The sequence below is a fragment of the Symsagittifera roscoffensis genome, chromosome 6 (assembly GCF_963678635.1).
Source record: "Symsagittifera roscoffensis chromosome 6, txSymRosc1.1, whole genome shotgun sequence".
Classification (NCBI taxonomy): domain Eukaryota; kingdom Metazoa; phylum Xenacoelomorpha; order Acoela; family Convolutidae; genus Symsagittifera; species Symsagittifera roscoffensis.
In genome coordinates this window covers 47,600,737-47,622,671 of record NC_087067.1, presented here as the reverse complement: position 1 = coordinate 47,622,671, position 21,935 = coordinate 47,600,737, and the positions used below count along the sequence as shown (strand labels likewise).

The following is a 21,935-nucleotide window of genomic DNA, read 5'->3' as shown; positions in this document are numbered from 1 at the left end:
TCTACACTCTCTATGGAAAATTTAGAAAACACTACATCCATCCTTCACAACACAACTATAAACTACAAAACTTTATATTCACCGGATTGATCGAACCAGTTTAAATACTTTTCATTTTATACTTTGCTTTTTTTCTCAATGTAAAGTTTTAATAACTAACCAATCATCACCCAAAACTAAAACTTGAAACTATTCGTAGTTTCAGTCATAGAGTTCTTAATGCCGATTGAAATCAGTTGCTTTCTTCTCTTCTCTAACCTCGTGACGGACCAGGTTGTCTCTAGATATGTTGAGACTAGGAATTACTTGATAGAAGAGTACTATTAGGATCTGTTTTAGATTAAGGAGTTGTACAAACCTATCCGGCCGAAAATGGATAGCGTAACGAACAGACGGTATACCCTTATCTGAAATTACTCTATAAGAAGGCCACCCCTGACCTAAACTCAATCCGTACTTTGTAAAAACATAGCCTTTTTCGGTCTATTGTAATGATGGTTCCCCTATTCTCACTGTCTATTTTCACTTTCGGCGCGTCGGAAACTCCTCAAATTAACCTCTGTAAAACTTATCGGATTAGGTTGTTTGGCTCTGAATTGAGGTTAAATTCAATATAACAACCATTTTTGTTCCATCGGTTACCATGGCAATACGTTATAAGATGAAGAAATCACTCAAACCAGTTAGTTTTTTTTCTTAATGAACGAAATGAGAGTATTTGTTGGGATTTGATTCGAGCTCGTCGATATCATCATACGTCGTAGCTCTTCGATATGATTTGAGTTAAGCTGGTGATTAGGGTTCCATGGGGCGTCGGACAGCTATCCAGTCGGGGGTGGCGCTTGTTACAAGGGGTTATTGATATCTACTAAGTGATCTGGGTGTCTGTAGGGAATTGTGATTCCGCAGCTCTCAACACACCACCAGTCTCCTACTAGTTCAAAATACAGGTCTCCATATTTAACAGTTGCCAGAGAAAACTTCATCATTTTGTCTCCATCATGACCAAATACTTGAACTTCCAACCTAAATCAAAAAGGAACATAATAAACATCAATTAATGTGTTTTGCTTCGAAAAGTGAAAACTTTCAATTTAAACCGCGAAGTATTAAGTAATTAGGCGTACTGTGAGTCACGTATGCGACACGAAAGCAAAATACCTGGATTAGTTTTTTGTTTGCTTATATACTATAACTGCTGGATAGAATATACCTTGCGAGGTACAACGACTACGGCAACTGTCTCGTAGAACAGCCTCCACAAACTTTAGAGATAAATACTTCAATTAGTATAACACTAAAAATCTTTTTTTTTTTCATGAAAATCAGGCTTGTATCTTGCATTCAGAAGCTATTTAGCAGGAAAATTTGAGATACAAATGAACAACTTTCATGCATTTCAATGTCCCAAGAGGAGCTTCAACTAAGCTTGTGTTTATGTTTTCGTCGTTTGTGATAGATTTTCAACTTACCGCCCATCTACTCCAACCTCACATGGACCACCGCATTCCTCGCTGAGTAAGTGACAGTAGCTTGACCCTAAAAACACTGTTTCCAATTTCATAAATTCACCAATAAATTAGCTCAATTTAAAACTTAAACTCAGAAACTTGTACCAATTTGTGCATAAAACTATTTGAAAATTGAAATTTTAATTTAATTTTACAAATAATTTTTCATTACGAGGGCAAACTGTGCACTTTTTCTATGATGTTATTGCATTACAAGCAATTTTTCCATAAAATGGAACAAATGTTTATTGTGTGTTTCGCTCAACCTTTTTGTGTTTTCCTCTCTGAAACACTATAACGAAGAAAATTTTTCTCACATGAGAAAACCACCCGCATCCAGTTTTAAGCGTTAATAATCGATTATAATATGATTTTAGTACCAGTCCTACAAAATAGAGAAAAAATTGATTTTAATAATCGATTAGAAACTATTTTTCTGAAATCAAATTTTATCAATGATATTGAATTATAATTGATTATAATCGATTATCTTATCCAAATTTATAATTTAAATGTTTTGCAGAAAAATCCATTTTTAATCGATTATAAATGTTTATAATCCTTTTTGTTTGCCATTTCGTCTTCAACCTTCGACTTGAATTGCTGATTTTTTATGCTTTTCTAGACGTTGGCTTAAGTGGAAAATGGGAAAAAAAGTTATAACAGTTTTCAAATTTTTAACGTTTTTTTTTCGTTTCTTCTTGATTATAATTGATTTATGATAAACATTTTATTTTTTTCTGACCACCACAATATCAGCACACTGCTTTAGTTTCATGATTTATATAGAAACTTCATATTTCACCTACCGCGTTATTCTTTCAGCTAAAATGAAGGGATCTCTTTGAAACTTTTGTTTCGTGGTAAGACTTTGTGTTCAGGTGAACCAAAAAGTAACATCGCATGTCACTTTTAGAGATTTTTGGCAGAATAAAGGATTATAATTTTTTATAATAAGTAGTTGTTTATAAGAGATATTAAGAGATTTTTGGAAAAGTATAATCAATTATAATTGATAATAATTTATTATGATATCACAAAAAATGTTATCTTTTTAATGGATTATAAATCGTCTAAAATCTAAGTTTGGCGCTCATAATTAAATAAAATTTTGATAAAAGTATAATTATAATTGTAATAAATTTAATCTTTTTTTTTACTGAGTGCGGGCAGCAGGTTAAACAGCATCAAATTTGCAGTTTAAACTTTGTATGAGATACGCTAAGTCAGAATGTAATCACTGAAAATCCTTGACACTATGGTAAAAATTTAGAGTTTTGCGTATATACCTCGCACTTCAAAAAAACCAGTGGTTGAAAGTCTTTGCCTGTTTTTTGAAATAAGTTAAGTTTATACGCTATTATCTCAAATCAAAATTTTTTATATCCTTCATCGCGGAAAATTTTCATTATGATTTTTGACTGCTTTGTGAAAAAAAAAACGGGTTTGAATCAAGTTATGGTCAAAATTTTGACATTTTTGCATGCGAAAAATACTTTTTTTGGAAATTTAAGTTTTTTTAAAATGGCTGAATTGGTTCGCCCTTTAACCATGAAAAACGTCATAAAATTTTTCAAAACTACTTGACGGCATGTTTCGATGAACTCGACTTACGCACGCTTTGCGTCCACCAACTCGGACGCGACCGAAGAAAAAAAGAAAGATTGTTTTCGCTACAAGCGTGCTCTATTTAAGTACTCTTTCAGCAAATGTGTTTTGCTCCGACCGACTCGACACAAATAGCCGAAAAAAACTTAATCAAACACAGCCGAAAAAAAAACATAATCAAGCCGAAAAAAAACATAATCAAACACAGTTTCAAAACATCCCATAACTCTGAATAAGAAATTCGGTCGAGTTGGTCAAAACACAACGCGTTCAGACGCATAGCACGTTTTGTAAGTCAGGTCCGAACAAAAAATATGTCTAACGTGTTATGTTTCGACCAACTCGGTCGGGTTTTTTAGTTACAGCTATCGGATATTTTGAAAACTGTGTTCTATTGTTTCAAAGGGCTGGTTTCGACCACAGATTTTGGGTAGAACAACATCCCCGTGTTCAAATTCCAGCCAACACTTCCTCCCGGGATATACAAAAAATGAAAGGAGAACTTACGACCAGGTTTCAGATATTTCCACATACAATACTGGTTGTATTGAATAATCCATGTCATGCACGTTTTTTTCATTAGTTTTAGAGGATACTTTTTTGCAGTAGAGAACTTGAAGGGGGGAGCATTACGAGGCCAATCTATGCATTTTGTGCATTGTAAGCGGATTTCGCAACAAGGACGCTCCCTTTGTTCTTCTTTTGTTCTTTCCTTCTCTTTGATCGTTCCAACAAATTTTTCACATGTTTCAAAGCTTGTCTCTGGAATCCAGGAACATACAGACACAAAATTGTGCTTCTATCCAGTGCACAGTTTGGCCTCGTAATGAGGGTTGGTTGGCGGACGCCTACTTTAATAAATTCGACCTCTGACGACCAAAGTGTCTCTTGTTTGGTATTATTAAAAACATCTTTATTCTAAAGAAGCCTTCTACTTCAAAAATACAGTTTTTGTGGAGCACGCGCGAAAAAAAAATGAAATTTTTCTCAAAAGTTTCCCTGCAGAAATTAGTGATTTGGGAGAGCTCAGAAAATATACATTTTGGTCTACCTTAAAAAACAGTGAGCCGTAATTTAATTTTTTGGACCCCCCCACCACCCTCGAGAAAAATCCTAGATCCGCCTCTACTCTTTTCGATCATACTTTTTGAATTCAAAGTCTTGAGTTCAAACCCTCAAAACTTCCTAAGATAAAAAAAGGAAGGAATCATTTTTGCACTTTTAACTTTGAGACTCGTACGAGTGCACAAAACGCAGTCTAAGCATTTCAAAAGGTGCTCTCAAACTGCATTGTTGTCCATTTAATTACCGTCAATTTCGACATTGAGTTACTTCAATAAAAATTAACTTGCATTGCTTCTTCGGGAAGCTGGAAAAACATTTCAGCTGATGTGAAGAGATGGAACCTGATCTAAACTATATTTTATGATTGGATAAATTAAATGTTTTACCAATGTAAAGTATTTAATATTGACCAATCATGATCCATCTAACTAACAACCCACTTATTTGTAAGTGCTGAAGTTACTTGTAATTTCAGCACCAGAGAGATTTGAATTTAACTTAGAAATTAGTTGGACTCTCCCGAGCACTTCAGCAGCCGCAATAAACCAGTATACCCTAGATCTATTGAGCCTAGCAGAGACTAGTTAAACAACCTGAGACTAGATAGTATAAGAGTAAGATTAGGATCGGTATTAGACTAAGAAGTTGCACGAATCTATCCGGCCGAAAATAAGATAGCGTGACGAGCAGACGGTGTACCCTATCCGAAATTACTCTATGAGTTACACCTCGGTCCTAACTCATCTGGTGCGACCATAAGTCTCGAACAAGACCTTACTAGATTAGAATTAACCAAAATAGATTAGAAATTAGACAAAAACATTTACAAAAATGTTATACGACAATAATTTAATTGAAATGTCTCTCCGACTCAATAGATCAGAGCCAATATTCCGAACCATAATAGAACTACCCGGAATTGGAAGAAGACCTCGAACCAAAGACGACATACGACAAAGTAGAAACTTGCCGTATAGTTATATGATAGTTCGGCAAAAGCCAGAACAAACTTTTATATTTAGAATACTACTTGCAATGAATTTAGATTTCCATTTGCAAACATAAAACCTTGAAGTTAATCTTCAAAATCATTTCAGGCGCTAAACAAAATTAATACTATACAATAACGATTGATAAAAAGATCTAAGATCGTTTTCCTAAAACTCTGCAGTATTATACAAAACATGTTTGAAAAATATTTATTGAAAAATAAAAAATAAAAATTAGTAGCATGACAATAAATGGTTAGTAATCATAAATCATCCTGTTGTTCCAGCTTCATCACCTAAAACATAACAGCAAACATCAACTCACTAACATCATAAAACACTAAATCTTTCCTTTACACAAATTTAAAACTTTATAAAAACTTAAAGTCACTTAATTTAAAATCAGATCATCAAGGCTTATCCTTGGATCTTAAATCATTTTCTACTTAATTAAATTTCAAACTTGATCATCAAGGCTTATCCTTGGATCAAACAGAACAACTTTGTTCTCCCCCACCCACTTAATTAGTGTCTAACGACCTCAAACGTCGATTCACTACCCAACCCTTTCTAAAGACCCAAAACTAATAGAAATTTTTAAACAAAACTAATCATTCAAATTAGGATAAATAGTGAAGAACTTCGGTTATTCATCCTTCACTTGACCCCCCCTCTTACCAGACCCAGGATAAATCTTAGACTTAGTAAGTTTAAAATAGTATCTAACGAACTACTCGCGTTCTAATTATACCTGAACCTTGTGGATCGATTTACTATTCTCCAACCCTTGAACACAATCACTACCCCTAAGTAAGATTAAGTAAGTTAACACCTTAGCTTATACTAGTCACGAGAAAGTAAAAATCATTCTTCGGAATCGATATACTTTTCTCTCCAACCCTGAACAAATAGACCCAGGTTAAGCTAACCAAAAAATCGTAAGAACTAACAGTTTAGGAAAATAGAAATCATTTAACAACCCTTTGCATCCGTCATTCTAAACCTTATGTCATTTAAAAACCTAGGAAATAAACAAACAATCATTTTACACAATTGTGAAATAGATAACAAAAAATACGACCTTGTAATCACACCTCATACACAAACAGTTGGATACATTCGCACAAAACGACAAACACTAAAGAGGAAAATAATAACTAAACAAAGACAAATAACACGAAAAAGATTTTCAAAAAATCGAAACGCATTTTCAGAATCAGAAACCAACAGTTTAGACGAACTTTACAAACTAAAAGAATCAATAGATAAAAATTACCCACTTCACGATCAATTATATTTTTCTGACTCAGAAACAACTTCAAATTCATCACAAAGAGGAAAAAGAAGAATAAAAAAACAGTACAAACACAAACCAGTACATCTATACAATTGGAATCAACCAATTCGACACATTAATAATTACATATTAACAGTCATCGAACGAAAAAATGAGCTCAACGCACACTCCAGGTGACGAAACTCCAGATGATGATGAAATCTTTCCTTTTATAGTAGATACAGATACTGATAGAGGACAACACATATTTTGTCAAAATTTACTCGTAAATTTATTTGAACCCGGAATCAGCCCATGTAAAACAGAGTTCCCCGATGTAAAAATCAAAAGACAAATCATAGATCACTACTTAAAAGATATATGCAACATAACACAACAGTATGGAATCTACTCTATAGAATTCACCTCACCAAACCATAATAATAGAACATATACAATTCAAACAGACGATCTTGATTTAGAATTTTCAAAAGTTTTTTCAGAATATATAAAAAGCATCCAATATCATAACTCACAAAGAGCAAACTCCATATTCACCAATGAAGTTTTCGCAATAATATATAGTTATATTTCGATATTAGAAAATGAACTCCCATTAACAAATGTCTCACCGACAGAAACATCTAAACATTTAAGAGTACGACATGAAATCACACTACTCTCTAGTTATTTAAACATCATTAAAGAAAATTTCACGAAAGACGACGTTTCACAACATACCAAACACGATTTACAAAAAATTTTGGCATGGTTCATAATAGATTATTTCACACATAATATTGATTTAATTGCACAAGCAAGAAAAAATTTTAGACCCCAAAACTCGAACGATGATACCCCTATCACAGAACAATCAGATTATGTTTGGGACCCCGAATGGTCTCATCCCACATTTATAAGCTTCCCACAATCAATCTCAAGTCAAGCAATAAGTACGATATCTTACATAAGAGACTATGTAAGAGTAATACCGTTAACAATTGATGCAACACCATTAAACTATAATACATTTTTACCCGATACACAAAATAATAGTTTAAACTCTACAGTCATACACAACGAAAACCTCAATGGAACTAGGAATCTTACTCAACAAGATATACAGACACCATCACACTTCATAAATGAAGAAATTGTACACACAACAACTACACAACAAAGTATTTCACCAATACGCCCAAATTTAACAACACCAAGAAATACAAATCCTTCACAAACACAGGTAACCTTACAATCAACCGTTAAACCTTCGGTTGCCCCTAAATATTCACATATGGATTACCAAACATACAGACCCATGACAATACCATCAAAAACACGCAAAACATTCACTAGAAACAACTTTGCAGACCATAATTATAATTATACACATCCATCAAAAACAAATTATCAACCACAAATAAATTTTAATCAATATACAAAACCTCGAAACTGGGATAACCCAACGGCCCAATATAATTCCAAAAATTTTCCACCAAATCCTCCACAGGATCATAGTGAAAATTACCCATTTTTTCAACAAAATAAAAATAAAAAACAAACATCTTATCAAATGGATTATTTATCCTCAGATGATGATTTTTTACAACCAGATATATTTGCACAAAATACTCAAGAATATCGTAGACAAGGAATACAGAAAACACGTACAAATCATAGGAATTTTTCTCCACAACCAATAGATGCACAACATCAACAACCAATTCAACAACAAAATCCAATTAATACACAATCTTTTCAACCAATTCAACAACAAAATCCAATGACTGCACACTCGTATCAACCATCACAAATGCAAAATGAAATACCACTCCCATATTATCTCCAACAACATGAAATAACAAGAAACCAACTTTCAAATTTTTCTCAAATGCCAAATGCAGCAGAATCACTACAAATGACAATGAATCCATACCTAATGGGTGGATCATCAATAACATCAAACAAACCTTTAATGGTTTTCACAGGAACAGACCCTGAATACTCTGTAGAAGATTATTTAAATGCAGTAACAGCAAACCTGATTTTAAATATAGGACCTGAACCAATTAATACGCCACTACATCAAAATTGGATACATCGACGCACAGCGTTAATACAAACAACCTTAGATGGCGCAGCCCAAAAATGGTTTTCAGTACTACCTCTAGAAATAAAATCAAACTGGAAAAGGTTTACACAGGAATTCTCAAAAATGTTTGACTCCGAAAGAAACAAACAACAACAAAGAGTTTTATGTAATGAAATTCGCAGATTACCAAACGAAACCATCAAGCAAATAGCAGTACGAATCGAAACACTAGTTCGAAAAGCATACTCACTAAATACACATGACTATAAAAACACAAAGATGACAGAAATATTAATGATGACCTTAACACCACAATTAAGGAAAATAGCAATAAAAAAGAGAGCATCCCATCCTTCTTCAATTCGAGAACCCGATTTAGATTTTCGAAAACTAGTAGACAAATTAGAACAAGCAGAAATCACGATGAAACTAGAAGAAACGGAAAATCTGAAATTACAATACGTTAACAAAATTGAAACGACTCCCACTAATATTAATAATATACAGGAATCAGAAACAGACCTCGTTGAAAAAATCACTGAAATACTCAATATTTACGAAAAGAACCCGAACTTTAAAGGCAAACCATCTTTCAAAAAATGGTGTAATTATTGCCGACGATACGGACATAGTATTTCCGAATGTAGACAAAAACAGCAAGATAATCAAAATAAACCTCAAAAATACAAAGAACCAAATAAATCATTCTATCAATACATGAAAAAAGATCAAAACCTACCAAACAAAAATGTATACAGCAACAACAGTTCAGGAAAACCACTTCCGAACAATACAAGTTATACAAGAAACCAATCCCCATATAACTCAAGTTATAGAGGAAGATCACCAGAACGAAGAAACACGAACAATTCATCACAAAATCACTACAATAGACCAAATAGTCGAAATAACTACTCCAGATCAAATTCAAATACACAACGATTTGTTTCTAGATCTAATTCCCAATCAAGAAATAACTACTATCCAAACAACCAATCACGAAATTCATCATACAATAGGAATAGAAACTACTCCTATAATCGAAATAGAAGTTATTCAAACAACCGAAACCAGAATTACCCGAACAAACGATCAAGGAATAACTCATATAATAGATCGAACTATAACAGACCAAACAATAATTACCAAAACAGATCGCGAAATAATTCACAAAATCGACACCCAAGTTATAATAATCGTTATAGAAATTATTCCCAATCACCACACCGGAATAATAATAACTATAATAATTCTAATAATCGCCACAGAAGTAGTACACCTAAACATCAAAGACAAATCAATCAAGTACAATCTAATCCAGAAACAACATCAGACCCTCCAGGTATTGATGACACAGTAACTGATACGTTACAACTCAATCAAATAAACTGTACATCATCAGATTCAGAAAGTGATACTGAAAACACTCTTTCTATCAATATGATAAAAGTCGAAAATGACTATGAATCTGTCATATATGAACAACCCTTTTCATCACACATATATGAAAATCAATCAGAATTTCTTCAAAATTATTACACTACACCCATAAATTCCACACCAACGACGCAAGAAACAAATGAGATTAACACTACAAATCAAACCAATAAAAATACCAAAACAAAATGCTTGAATACAAACCACATTTATCAAAATATACAAAAAGAACAACCCAAAGAAAAAATTTGGACAATACCATTTCTCTTAGAAAGCCCAAAAAATAAAGAATTTCAACCACCAGACCTTGAAATAGATTTTTTAATTGATTCAGGAGCAGAATCAAACATAATAAACATCCCCACATGGAATGAAATAAAAACTTTACACCCAAAGCTAACACCTCTTGAAACCTCCAGCAAACTAGCAACAGCACAAGGATCAACATTGATAAACTATGGAAAAATCCAATTATTTCTCCTCCCCACCAGAACAATGGAACAAAGCAAAATTTTAAATAAGCCATTTAAACAAATATTCCATATCACTGACATTAAATATAATATCATTGGAATACCATTTATTTCGAAGTATATACCAACAATTAACATACTAAATAGTAAAATATTAATCAAAGATAAATATACAAAACAAAAGAAACATCCTTAACATTTTTTCAAAGATTAAATAAACAACCACCATTCTTTTCAAAATTCTACCCGATATTTAACCAACAAAGAAAACACCTAAAACCACTATCAGGAAATATCTATAATTTTTCAATCAAACAAGTTCACCAATATGATAAAGAACAAAACAAACAAAAATTTTATATGTCAGATTTTGAATTCAAACCTATTCACAAATTTTTCAAAATCACAATCTCATCCATAAAATATTTGAAAAATTCGAATTCCGATATCATTTCCTTACATGTCTATAATAACACACCTTACCAAGTAACATTACCTTTAGGACTTTTAGGATATTGTGAAACCAACGCTACAATATCACCAATACACGAAAAAGCATATCGCGTAAATAATATACTCCAATTACTAGATATTTGCCAATCTACAATTCTTAATGAAGAATTATCTATAAATAATATAATAAGTAACGAAAACAGAAATACGGATTATTTCACAAAAACTCCATATTTCAAACCTACATTCAATATAAGTAACTACACAGAGGACCAACAAAAATTTTTAACAATGTTTAATTTCCAACATTCACAAATAACACAAGACGAATTTGAAAAGTTAGCCAAACAGCTAATAAAATATTCATCAGTCTATGCAACATCAAAATTCGATGTTGGCAAAATCAGTTCATCACTACATCTCCCATTAAAACCAGACGCAGTTTTCAAAAAACAGAGAGCAAGTAAAGTACCAATTCACTTACATGATAAAGTAAACAGATTACTCGATATTTTAGAACAGTACAATATTATATCACCAGTTAATAAAGAAGAACAACCAAAAGGCAACACATTCATCAACCCCGTTATCATTCTAGCTAAAGGAGAATCATTAAAAATCGTTCTCGATGCTAGATACCTCAATTCACTCATAGATGAATCAAAATGTAATTGGCCTATTGAACCAATACAAGTTATTTTAACAAAAATAAACGGCAAATACTTTACAACCGCCGATATGAATAGTGCATACAATCAAATTCCACTAGATGAACAATCACGACGTTTAACACAATTTGTTATCGGAAACCAACAATATGAATTCAACCGCTTATTCTATGGAATATCCATAGGACCAGCAGCATTTTCAGCTTTTATGAGCAAAATTTTTAGACCACTGATACTCAAGAAAAACGCAATCACCTATTTAGACGATGTTTTTATGCAATCACAAACAAAAGACGAAATGTTCAATGTTTTAGAAAAATATCACCAAATACTTCAGAACGAAAATCTGAAGGCCGCCCCCGATAAATCACACTTCTTTTTGACAAGAGTTAAATTCTTAGGACATAACATAGAAAGAAAAACAATCACTCCACTGAAATCACGCATTGACGCTATTCAAAAACTTCAACCACCAACAAATAAAAAGAAAATCCAAGAATTCCTTGGAATGTTAAACTTTTTAAGTAAATATGTTTATAAAATGCAATTAAATCTACGACCATTTTACAACATCCTTAGACAACAAAATAATTTTGAATGGAATACAGAACATCAAACACGATTCGATGAAATAAAGAAACTTTTAACTGAACAAATTTCAAACACAATTCCAGATCCTGATCAACCATTTTATGCAATGTGCGATGCTTCGAACTTTGGCATCGGTGCAGCACTATTACAATCACATAATGGTACAAATAAAATGAACCTCATATCAGCAAATTCTCGATTATTCACTCAAGCAGAGCTACGACTCTCAACTCTAATGAGAGAATGTACAGCCATAATATATACACTGACAGAATATGAATTTCTGATACTTGGATCAAAACATCCAACAGTTCTATTCACAGACCATAAACCAATCATCTTTCTCTTTACACAAAAATCTAACCCAAACCACCGAGTTTACAGATTTCAACTAATTCTAATGAAATTTCCAAACTTACATATAGTTTGGACTGCAGGAAAAAATCTTGCACTACCAGACACCTTAAGTCGAAATACACCACCTGAATTACTTACACGAAAAACAACAGTTGAAATACCCAAAAATATAAAATTCTACCTTGCAGAAAACGAAACATCACCCCGATTGGAATGCAAATATGCAGTAAAAACTGATATTGAACAATCACAAATAAATAATTTACAACATTTCCCACTTTATTTAGATTGTCAAAATAATCATTATGAAGTTGATTTACTTGGAACATCAACTTTCAAACCAATCCCATATTCTCAATGGATAAAAAATAACACCCAACAAAAACGAACAAAACAACACCTGCCTAAGAAAGACCATTTTCCACTAATTGAAAAAGAAGATTTAACTGATAAAATAAATTTATCAGGACCACAAACAAATGATTCAAAATACACAATAAATCAAGTTTTTGACCTTCACGACCCACTTGATACAATACCCTTATCTAAATTAGAAATCGAAAACATTTTTCTCCCCCCAACAGAAATAATTACAATTTCAACACTGAAACAATATCAAAACCTTGACCCAGTAATTCGACAACTGAAATCATGGCACAAATATAAAAATAAACCTATCAAAGCAGATTCAACCATTCTAGGAAACAAAACACTCCTCCGATACTTTCGCAAATTTAACAACACAACAATTAACGAAAATACAGACCTTTTAGAATACAACTTAAACGAATCCATAGTCCCCTGTCTCCCTATAAGTATGATTCTTACAGCTTTTAATATTTCACATACACAAAATTTTAAAGGACACTCTGGATCAGAAAAAAACATATTCAAATTTTATACAAAATTTTTACTTCCCAAATGCACCAATTTGGATAAAAGTACTATGCAATGATTGTATAGTATGTCAACTGAATAAACCTTACCCAAATCAAAAACAAATAGCACAAAAACAAGATTTTAAAGGACAAAGTTTGTACTTTAACCATCGTATCTCATTTGATACTAAAGGACCAATTTCACCCTCATCAGAAGGAAACTCCTACATTATGGTAATTGTTGACGCATTTACACATTATGTAGCACTTAACCCAGTACCACATTGTAACGCTTATTACGCTTACACAACACTCTATGAACACTGGATAGCAAAATTCGGACTACCAGAAATTTTAGTTACAGACAACGGTACAGAATTCATAAATAATGAAATTATCACACTATGTCATTTATATAACATTAAACACAAACCACGTACATCTCATGCACCTTGGACAAACGGCTTAGTCGAAGGTATGAACCGTTCACTACAAGAATATCTTAGATGTATCATCAACGGAAATGATACAAAATATACCGAATGGTCAGCAGATGTAAAATTATTTCCCTTAGCATATAATTCACAAATAACGACAACTTTAGGAATGTCACCATACGAAATGGTTTTTAACCAAAAGCCACGCAAACCAATAATGTTTACAGCAAATTCCCATAAAAACGCACAAGGTTATTGTCAACCAAATAAAGACTCAATCTGTTATAACCTCCCATTACATACGCACGATGAAGATCATTTTCATCACCCACAAATTCTTAAATTAGCCTCCGGTACACACACCGAATGGATTTTAAATAGAGATAAGAAACACAATGAAATTTACCAAAAAATTACGAAAAAGTTATTACAAAGACAAAACATAAATGAACAAATCAATTCACGCTTTACACCAGCTTCCGATTTAAAAATTGGAACATTTGTTTTAATACCTAATTTTAATACTCAAAAAGGAATTTCTAAAAAATTACAACCCCTCCGAAAAGGACCCCACCAAATAATTGCAAAACCCACTGATGTCACATATAAAATTATCGACTCAAACAAAAAAGAAATCGTTCAACATCGAAACAACCTATTACCTTATTACCCAAAAGAATACGCACTCCGCGAATTAACTCAATTATATTCTTTCACAGGATTAAAAATCATTCAAAATGAACCACATCTGAAAAACACAGAACAAAATGATAACCCCACCGAAAATCAAAACACAAAACCAACCGCAACAAAAATCAATACACAAAACCATAAAGAATCTCCAAAACAAAGAAAAAATAGAAAAATGACCGAACAAATAATACCCCAAGAAGAAATAGACAAATCAGAACATAGAAAAACAACAAGACTCCGAAATCAACCACGTAAAAATTACAAAATGTTCATCCCCCAATCTAAAATATTAAAGAAAGTAGAATTTAAAAAGTAATTTTAAGATTTTATACTTCACGATCTTGAAACCTCCGTAACATTTTTCATTTCAATTTTTCAAAATAACATGCTCACAAGTACGCAATAATTCTAGTTCAAAATAGACCAATAGGATTCATCCAATCCGCCACTTTCTCTAACTCAAACTAAGATCAATTAGACGAATAATCTAGAACTCCAGGCACATCTCTAACTATAACTTTACAACCTCCAGGTCAAAAATAAGCAAACCACTCCAACTTGACAGCTAAAATAAATATCACCATAATACCGTACCCCTCCCTTATCTAATAACCCAAAGATCAACAATATTTCCCCAACTCAGACCACGAATACCCCCAAAACAAATTTGATAACTTAGCCTAAAGTAACAAAATGAAGATTTTAATTAGCCTAAAGTATAAAAATTTCACCATACCCCGGATCATTTGACAAACAAAAATAAAGAAAAAGACGACCTCCCAGTCACCACGAAAATTGCCCCCAACAAATTTTTACAAAACTCAACCCACTTGTCAAAAAACTAATAAATAATTCGACCACACTAGAAAATCGCCTCAAACAGCAAAAAATATTCGACCAAGAGATCATTTCTTAAATGCTCTTCTCTCAAACAGTTGCTCAAATACTTATAAATTTTAAACATTTTTTTTCAATACTTGAAGCCTTTATAATATTTCTTTTTGATATACTTGAATATTTTCTAATAATCCTAATCATTTTTTGTAACATTTTTTTAATTTTCTATACAATACTCGAACTATTCCTCCAACTTTCCAAAACCCTTGAATATATCCACAGGTACGATTTTAACAACTTGTCTAAATGATACGGACAATTTTTAGTAGAACCGATATTTTTTTATTATTTGTAATTTTCATAGCATTCTTATCATCCCTCATTTTGACCATCTGTAAATGTATAAAGAAAGCAATCCTCACATTTGCCCTAGCAACAGTCCTTCTAATTCTTTTTTTGGAAGAATATTATAATAAACACAAAATTTCTCACTAAAGTAACAATTCAAAAATCCATCAAAAATTGCTACCCAACAGTCACAAAATCAGTCTTCACCGACATCATCCCAAGATAATCCAACACCACCTTCAACTACTCAAAATCCTCAAACATCTACACGAATTTCTTTTCAAGACAATCCATACACTTTTGAAGAACGGCACGCTCGTTTATCAGAACCACTAGAACCAGCTCAACGACAAGCACCTCTAAGCGAACCAACATATAACCTATACCCAACACTACCACAAGAACTAAATAGAATAAGAAATCCTAGTCAAAACCAAAACACAACAGAAATAAATAGACAAATTATACATCCTCGACGAAATAGAAATTTTCAAACTCCCCGAGTTCATTTTGATATACCTCAATCCCCATCACAAACCACTCCAGAAAACACCACTGGTATCACACCAGAAACTCCTACACTTTTTTCACAACGTAGCACCTCAAGCTTACCATCAGATTACTTAGGTTCAACACCAACATCTGAACAAATACGTGAAAATCCTTTTAACCCCCCAAACCTAACATCACGACTGCCATATTGGACTACACATTCATTTACACAAGGTGAACCAAATTTAGTCAATGACCCCATAGATATTTCTACGGATACAACAACATCCTCATCACTACCAGAAACATTATCACTACCATCAACACCATCAATAAGCCAATTTTCACCACTACCCTTTAACTTAAATTTTCCAAATAATCTCGACGCCAGATATCGAGAACAATCATCAATAAATATTCCTTTAAGATTAGATTGGAATACATTCACAGCACCTCCACCATTATTTGGACAGCATCAAGAAAGTAACCGCCTTCATAACTGGGCACTTAATAGATTACAATATCGCCAAGATATTCACAACGATATCCGTGATCACAATATTCAAATACTCCAACAAAACAGTTTACAATTAAAGTTTGAAATCACAGTTAAATTAAACAATATTACACAACATCCCTACCCATTAAATCCACCTAACATAACAGCTCAATCACTACCACCACCGTTTATAACTACTGAAGTAATATATAAATACGACAGATACACCAAAAACACAATTGGTTACATTACATTTTATAACCCATACTCAGGATTATCATACACATGTATATTCTAAAATTATTAATTTTTCTTCAACTCCCTTTTCTAGTAACCTCAAATCAAAACATAAACCCTTCCCCTCGTACAGGACCACAAGATTTATTAGTAACACATTACGATTGCGAAGAAAATGAACAAAAAACATTACACAAATATGCAATAAATCAAGTATCACAATGTGAAACAGAACCACAAGCTATAGAAACCACAGATATAATAGCAACACTCTATTCAAAAGCCCGAGCAACAACAGTTACAGGTTATAAATTCACAGCAACATTTTCCGAAAAGAAAGTACATTGTTCACAAGTCTCCAACGGCAACAAAAACCGACTTGACCATGAATCATTCTATCAAAGTAATATAGAACGTCTTTTACATCTCAATCCCGACGATTGTAAAAATGAATTACTTAGACTAAACATCACACAAAATAAAAACTCCCAAAGAAAATTAGTTAATTTTCAAGTTTTTTCAGACTCTGTACATCAATCACAACTTGAAAGACACCAAGGACATATAAAACTAGACGAAAAATACCCGTATAACGGCGCACACGGACGATTAACCTATGACCTACATGATAAACATTGGATACCACACATTGGTATAAATAACCCATCAAACTGCAAAGCAGACACGAAAAATAAAGGATACCAAGAAATAATGTTTTTCGATTGGAAAATACAACTCGAAAAAATACAACTCACACGAGATTTATCTGATAATACAATGATCTATCAAGGAATCCGACTACCTTGTAAAAATGATCAAGGATATTGCGACCCTACAACAAGAACACAAGCAACAATTGTTTGGTTCCCCGAAGATACATGTACAACATTTCAAGTAGCAAAAATACACGCTCGTATGATAAAATTTCACGAAAAATATTTTTTAACAATCAATTCCATTGGAACAAGTAAATCCATCACGAAAACAAAGTACTGATTTTAGAAACATTCACAAAATAGAAAATAAATTGACACGTTTTCAAATATGTCAAGAAACAGAACTTGCATGCAAATACAGAAACCCACTTCACAAAACACAATATTCTGAAATATTAGTTGAATACGAAAAAGGATTCGACATGACCACTGGAAAAGTAAAAATCGACCCATATGCCACAGGTCATCCTCTAAACGAAGGAACATCCTATATACCAGTTAATTTTGAAAAAAGCAACGGACAACCTGGTGGACATCTAAAACCTTATGACACCAGAAGCACACGCTTACAAGAATTATCACTAATGAATACTACATATTTCGGTAATATCCACTATGATATTCATTTGGATATGAAACTAGACTATACAATTAGCCGCATTTTTCAAGAAATGTCACTCTCCGAATTAGAAACACTACACCAACTATGTGAATTAGAACGAACACAAATATTACAATCACTTGCACTAGCAGTATTAAAAATTTAAAAATACCCTACGCAGGATACTTATTATCAGGAAATAGATCAAATTTTTTAGACTACGAAGGAAACATCTTATGGTTTTATACTTGTACTAAAAAAGTATCACCACTATACGTTTTTGAAGATAAACGATGTTATAAAAGAATCCCTATCTTTTATAAGAATAAAGTACATTTCGTGGATACACTTTCACGAAGAACCTATTTCTGGGATACCGCAGTCCCATGTGGATCAGAAAATAGCCACAATGTAGTACAACTAAACCCTGATGAAAATAAATATTATCTTCTCACTCCATATCCCACATTAATGCAATCACTCAAAAAATTTTCACCAGAAAGCATTCGCGCTATCGCTCGAAACCCAAATATAGACTTACAATCAATAGGAATCTATTCAAAATCAGATATTCAACATCACATTAGAACACAACAATTCCAAGAATTATTAACACAAATGGACACTATACAAAGACAATCAATAGACCAAAACTTACGCAAACTTGCAGAAACCGCAGGATTTGCCGATATCTACACGCAAGACTATAGCGGATATTTTAAAGACATTAAAGATTATATATATCTAAACGGTGAAAAATACCGTCCCCAAGATATATCACCAATTAACATTTTTAGCTTTGTTACACTCAAAAATGAAATCCTTGATTTTCTAGGATGGCCCTACTACATCTTAGAAAAATTGACTATTTTATACGCAATGTTTAACTTTATTGGATTTCTTTTCTCACTTTTAAAAGGAATCTACAATACATGTGCTATACACACACAAGTAAACAGACAAGCAAGCGTAGCACGCATACTCTTTGCAGGATTTTTTGGAATTTTTTCGACATCTATAAACAAAATTCTTTTAGACGCACAAATAAAAGAATATAACACAAAAATAACAACACGACAGAATACATACGACGAAGAACATAACAATGTCGACACACAGCCAACGGTACCACAATTACCACCCCTACCAAATAACCATCCACTATCCCTAGTCCCACGAAATTTTCGAAATTTAGCTATCACACATAATCCAAATTTTCGACTCACCACATCACAAAGTCCCATCCAACATATAATGACACACCAGTCACAAGATGATAATACTTATGAACAAATTATTGAACAGCCCCATACCACCGCTTTTCAATCTCAAAATAATAATTTTTTTAGCCCACGATGAGCCGCCAACTTGGATCACTACACCGATCAAATTCCCATCCAACCAATCTTACCTCTCCAATCCCAATAATACCACTTTTTGCTTTTCCGCCACCCGATTTTCCATCTAGTAATGTAACATCAGGCATGAATTCCGACACTAATTCACACATCTCAGTTTTATACTCCATCTCACAGCTAAATAACCCGAATATTGAAACCCCCGATGAATTCGCCGACTCAGAACCATCCCCATCCAATAATTTTCATAACCCTTCTAATTTTTCTCAACCCCCTTTTCAACCCATATTATCCAATAACCCTGACCTAATTACTCCCACACCCTCTTATGCTTCCCAAGTTACCCCAACCTATTCCTCATACCATTCTGACCGATCATCTCATTCTCCAGACACCCCCCGAATCTCCCCAGAGCTAGATAATTTTATTACCCTCCAACAACAACCCTACCACCTTAACACCCCGACCATAAACCAAATCTCCTCCACTACAAATTCATCCAATCCCCCTACACCCTCTTCAAATTATACTGAATCATTAACACCATCATCCACATCCACTATATCTTCACTAAACACTAACAGAGCTTACCGCACTTTTAAAAGAAAATTCCCCAACCATCCTTTCCCAGCAAAACCAGGAACAGCCCGTGAATACATCAACCACCCCCAGCATACTAACACTAAAGAATTTTTAGCTATCACCTTACCCTCATTTCCACAATACACCTTAAACACCCCTCACGACGCTAACGAAACACGCAACTTTGTAGATGAATACGTTTTAATGCCCACTCTCTCTTGGACCTCATACTATCATTTCACTAACCCTCTTTGCTTACCTTTATCCAGCACTTCCATCGATATAGACCGAAACAAAGACATGCTATATCAACTCACTACACCATTAACCGCTAGACAGTTTACTTACGTTGGATATAAAAAATCACTAAAAATACACACTGCACCTAGAGCTAACGAATATACACTAGAATACTACGATCACAACATCATTAGAGCTAACCAAGATCAATTCCTAGACGACGATCACTTCGCTAATCCACAAATCACCGAGAAATTTTTCATCAAGACACCATATGTATTTACACTAAACATCTTCGACCGAAAGTTTGATCACATTATTTCAGAAGCACTAACAAACACACAAGCATACGAAAGTTTTAAAGAACGCTTCCAAATCTTTTCACTAACCTTTCATTTCCTTGCACCACACGAAAGAGATTTACACTGCTCACACGATATTATGTTGCGCACTAAACAAACACATACATACAGTTACTATCGTTTCATCCAAAATCACTTTGACCTCCACACACCCTCTCGACAACCACACCATCGTTTCCAATTCATCAATTCAAAATACACTTCACCGTATTTCCTAAATTTCACATATTGTATTAAAGACACTAACCTCCATGGTATTCTTCGTAATTATGACCCCATAACCCAAATGTACATTTTCTGCCCCATCACCAAGACCTTCAACGCCGAAGAATCCCGACCCTTCCTTATCCCGCACGAGTTCCTACAACCTATAGAAATCCCAATTTTAGAATTCATCCACAACACTAAATTTAACCACAAATTATATAACTTAATCCAAAACACACCTTATGAGTTTGCAGTAGGCACTGAAGAACTAACCACTATTAAGGCACTTCAATTGCTTTGGCCACTGCTTCAAACTAAAAATATCATCCGCATCTTAGCTAAACTACTAACGACTTCAGAACTAATTCACGACATCTTCCCCCACGGTTTTTTCCCCGACGACTAACAGGTAAGTATGAATTAAGTAAATATTACTAACTAATTAAAATATTGAAAAAACTCACCATTCTTTATTCATGTTTTCTTTAGATTTTTAGCCTTCATCCGACAATCACCTACAAAAACCACAAAAGACAAATAAAAATCGCAAATTTCATCAAACAGATTTCAAAAATTATATTAATCTATTACACTTGTAAATTTATAAATTTAATACCAATGCAGTAAATTCATTTCTAAAATTTTCCCCACAAGCAGTAAAATTAATTATGATGAAAATTTGTAACTTAAAATTCCCCCATAACTAGCAGTAAATTTCCAAATTCTATGCAGTAAATTAATAAAATGCAATTGCAGTACTAACCTTTTGATATTTTTATTCATTTGCACAGAAATTCTATCCACACTCGCACAGCTCGCCCACGAAGAATTGTTTAAAATAATGAATTTCAGTTTCAAGTTTTCACACTCAACAACTCTAACATACAATAACATGTTTCAAACTTTCCTTTAACCCGGTTGGAAAGGA

At 33.2% G+C, this 21,935-nt stretch overlaps 1 protein-coding gene across 1 annotated transcript in view; it reads right to left on the bottom strand.

The window, feature by feature from the left end:
* Positions 1 to 241: 241 nt before the first annotated feature.
* LOC134848777 (uncharacterized) overlaps positions 242 to 21,935 on the bottom strand; it is a 78,116-nt gene continuing 56,422 nt past the window's right edge. The window contains exons 14-15 of the mRNA XM_063866288.1: positions 1,473 to 1,539; positions 242 to 1,026 (exon numbers count right to left, since the gene is read on the bottom strand). Coding sequence (XP_063722358.1) covers positions 846 to 1,026; positions 1,473 to 1,539 — 248 coding nt within the window. The 3' untranslated portion in view covers positions 242 to 845. The remainder of the gene's footprint in view (positions 1,027 to 1,472; positions 1,540 to 21,935) is intronic.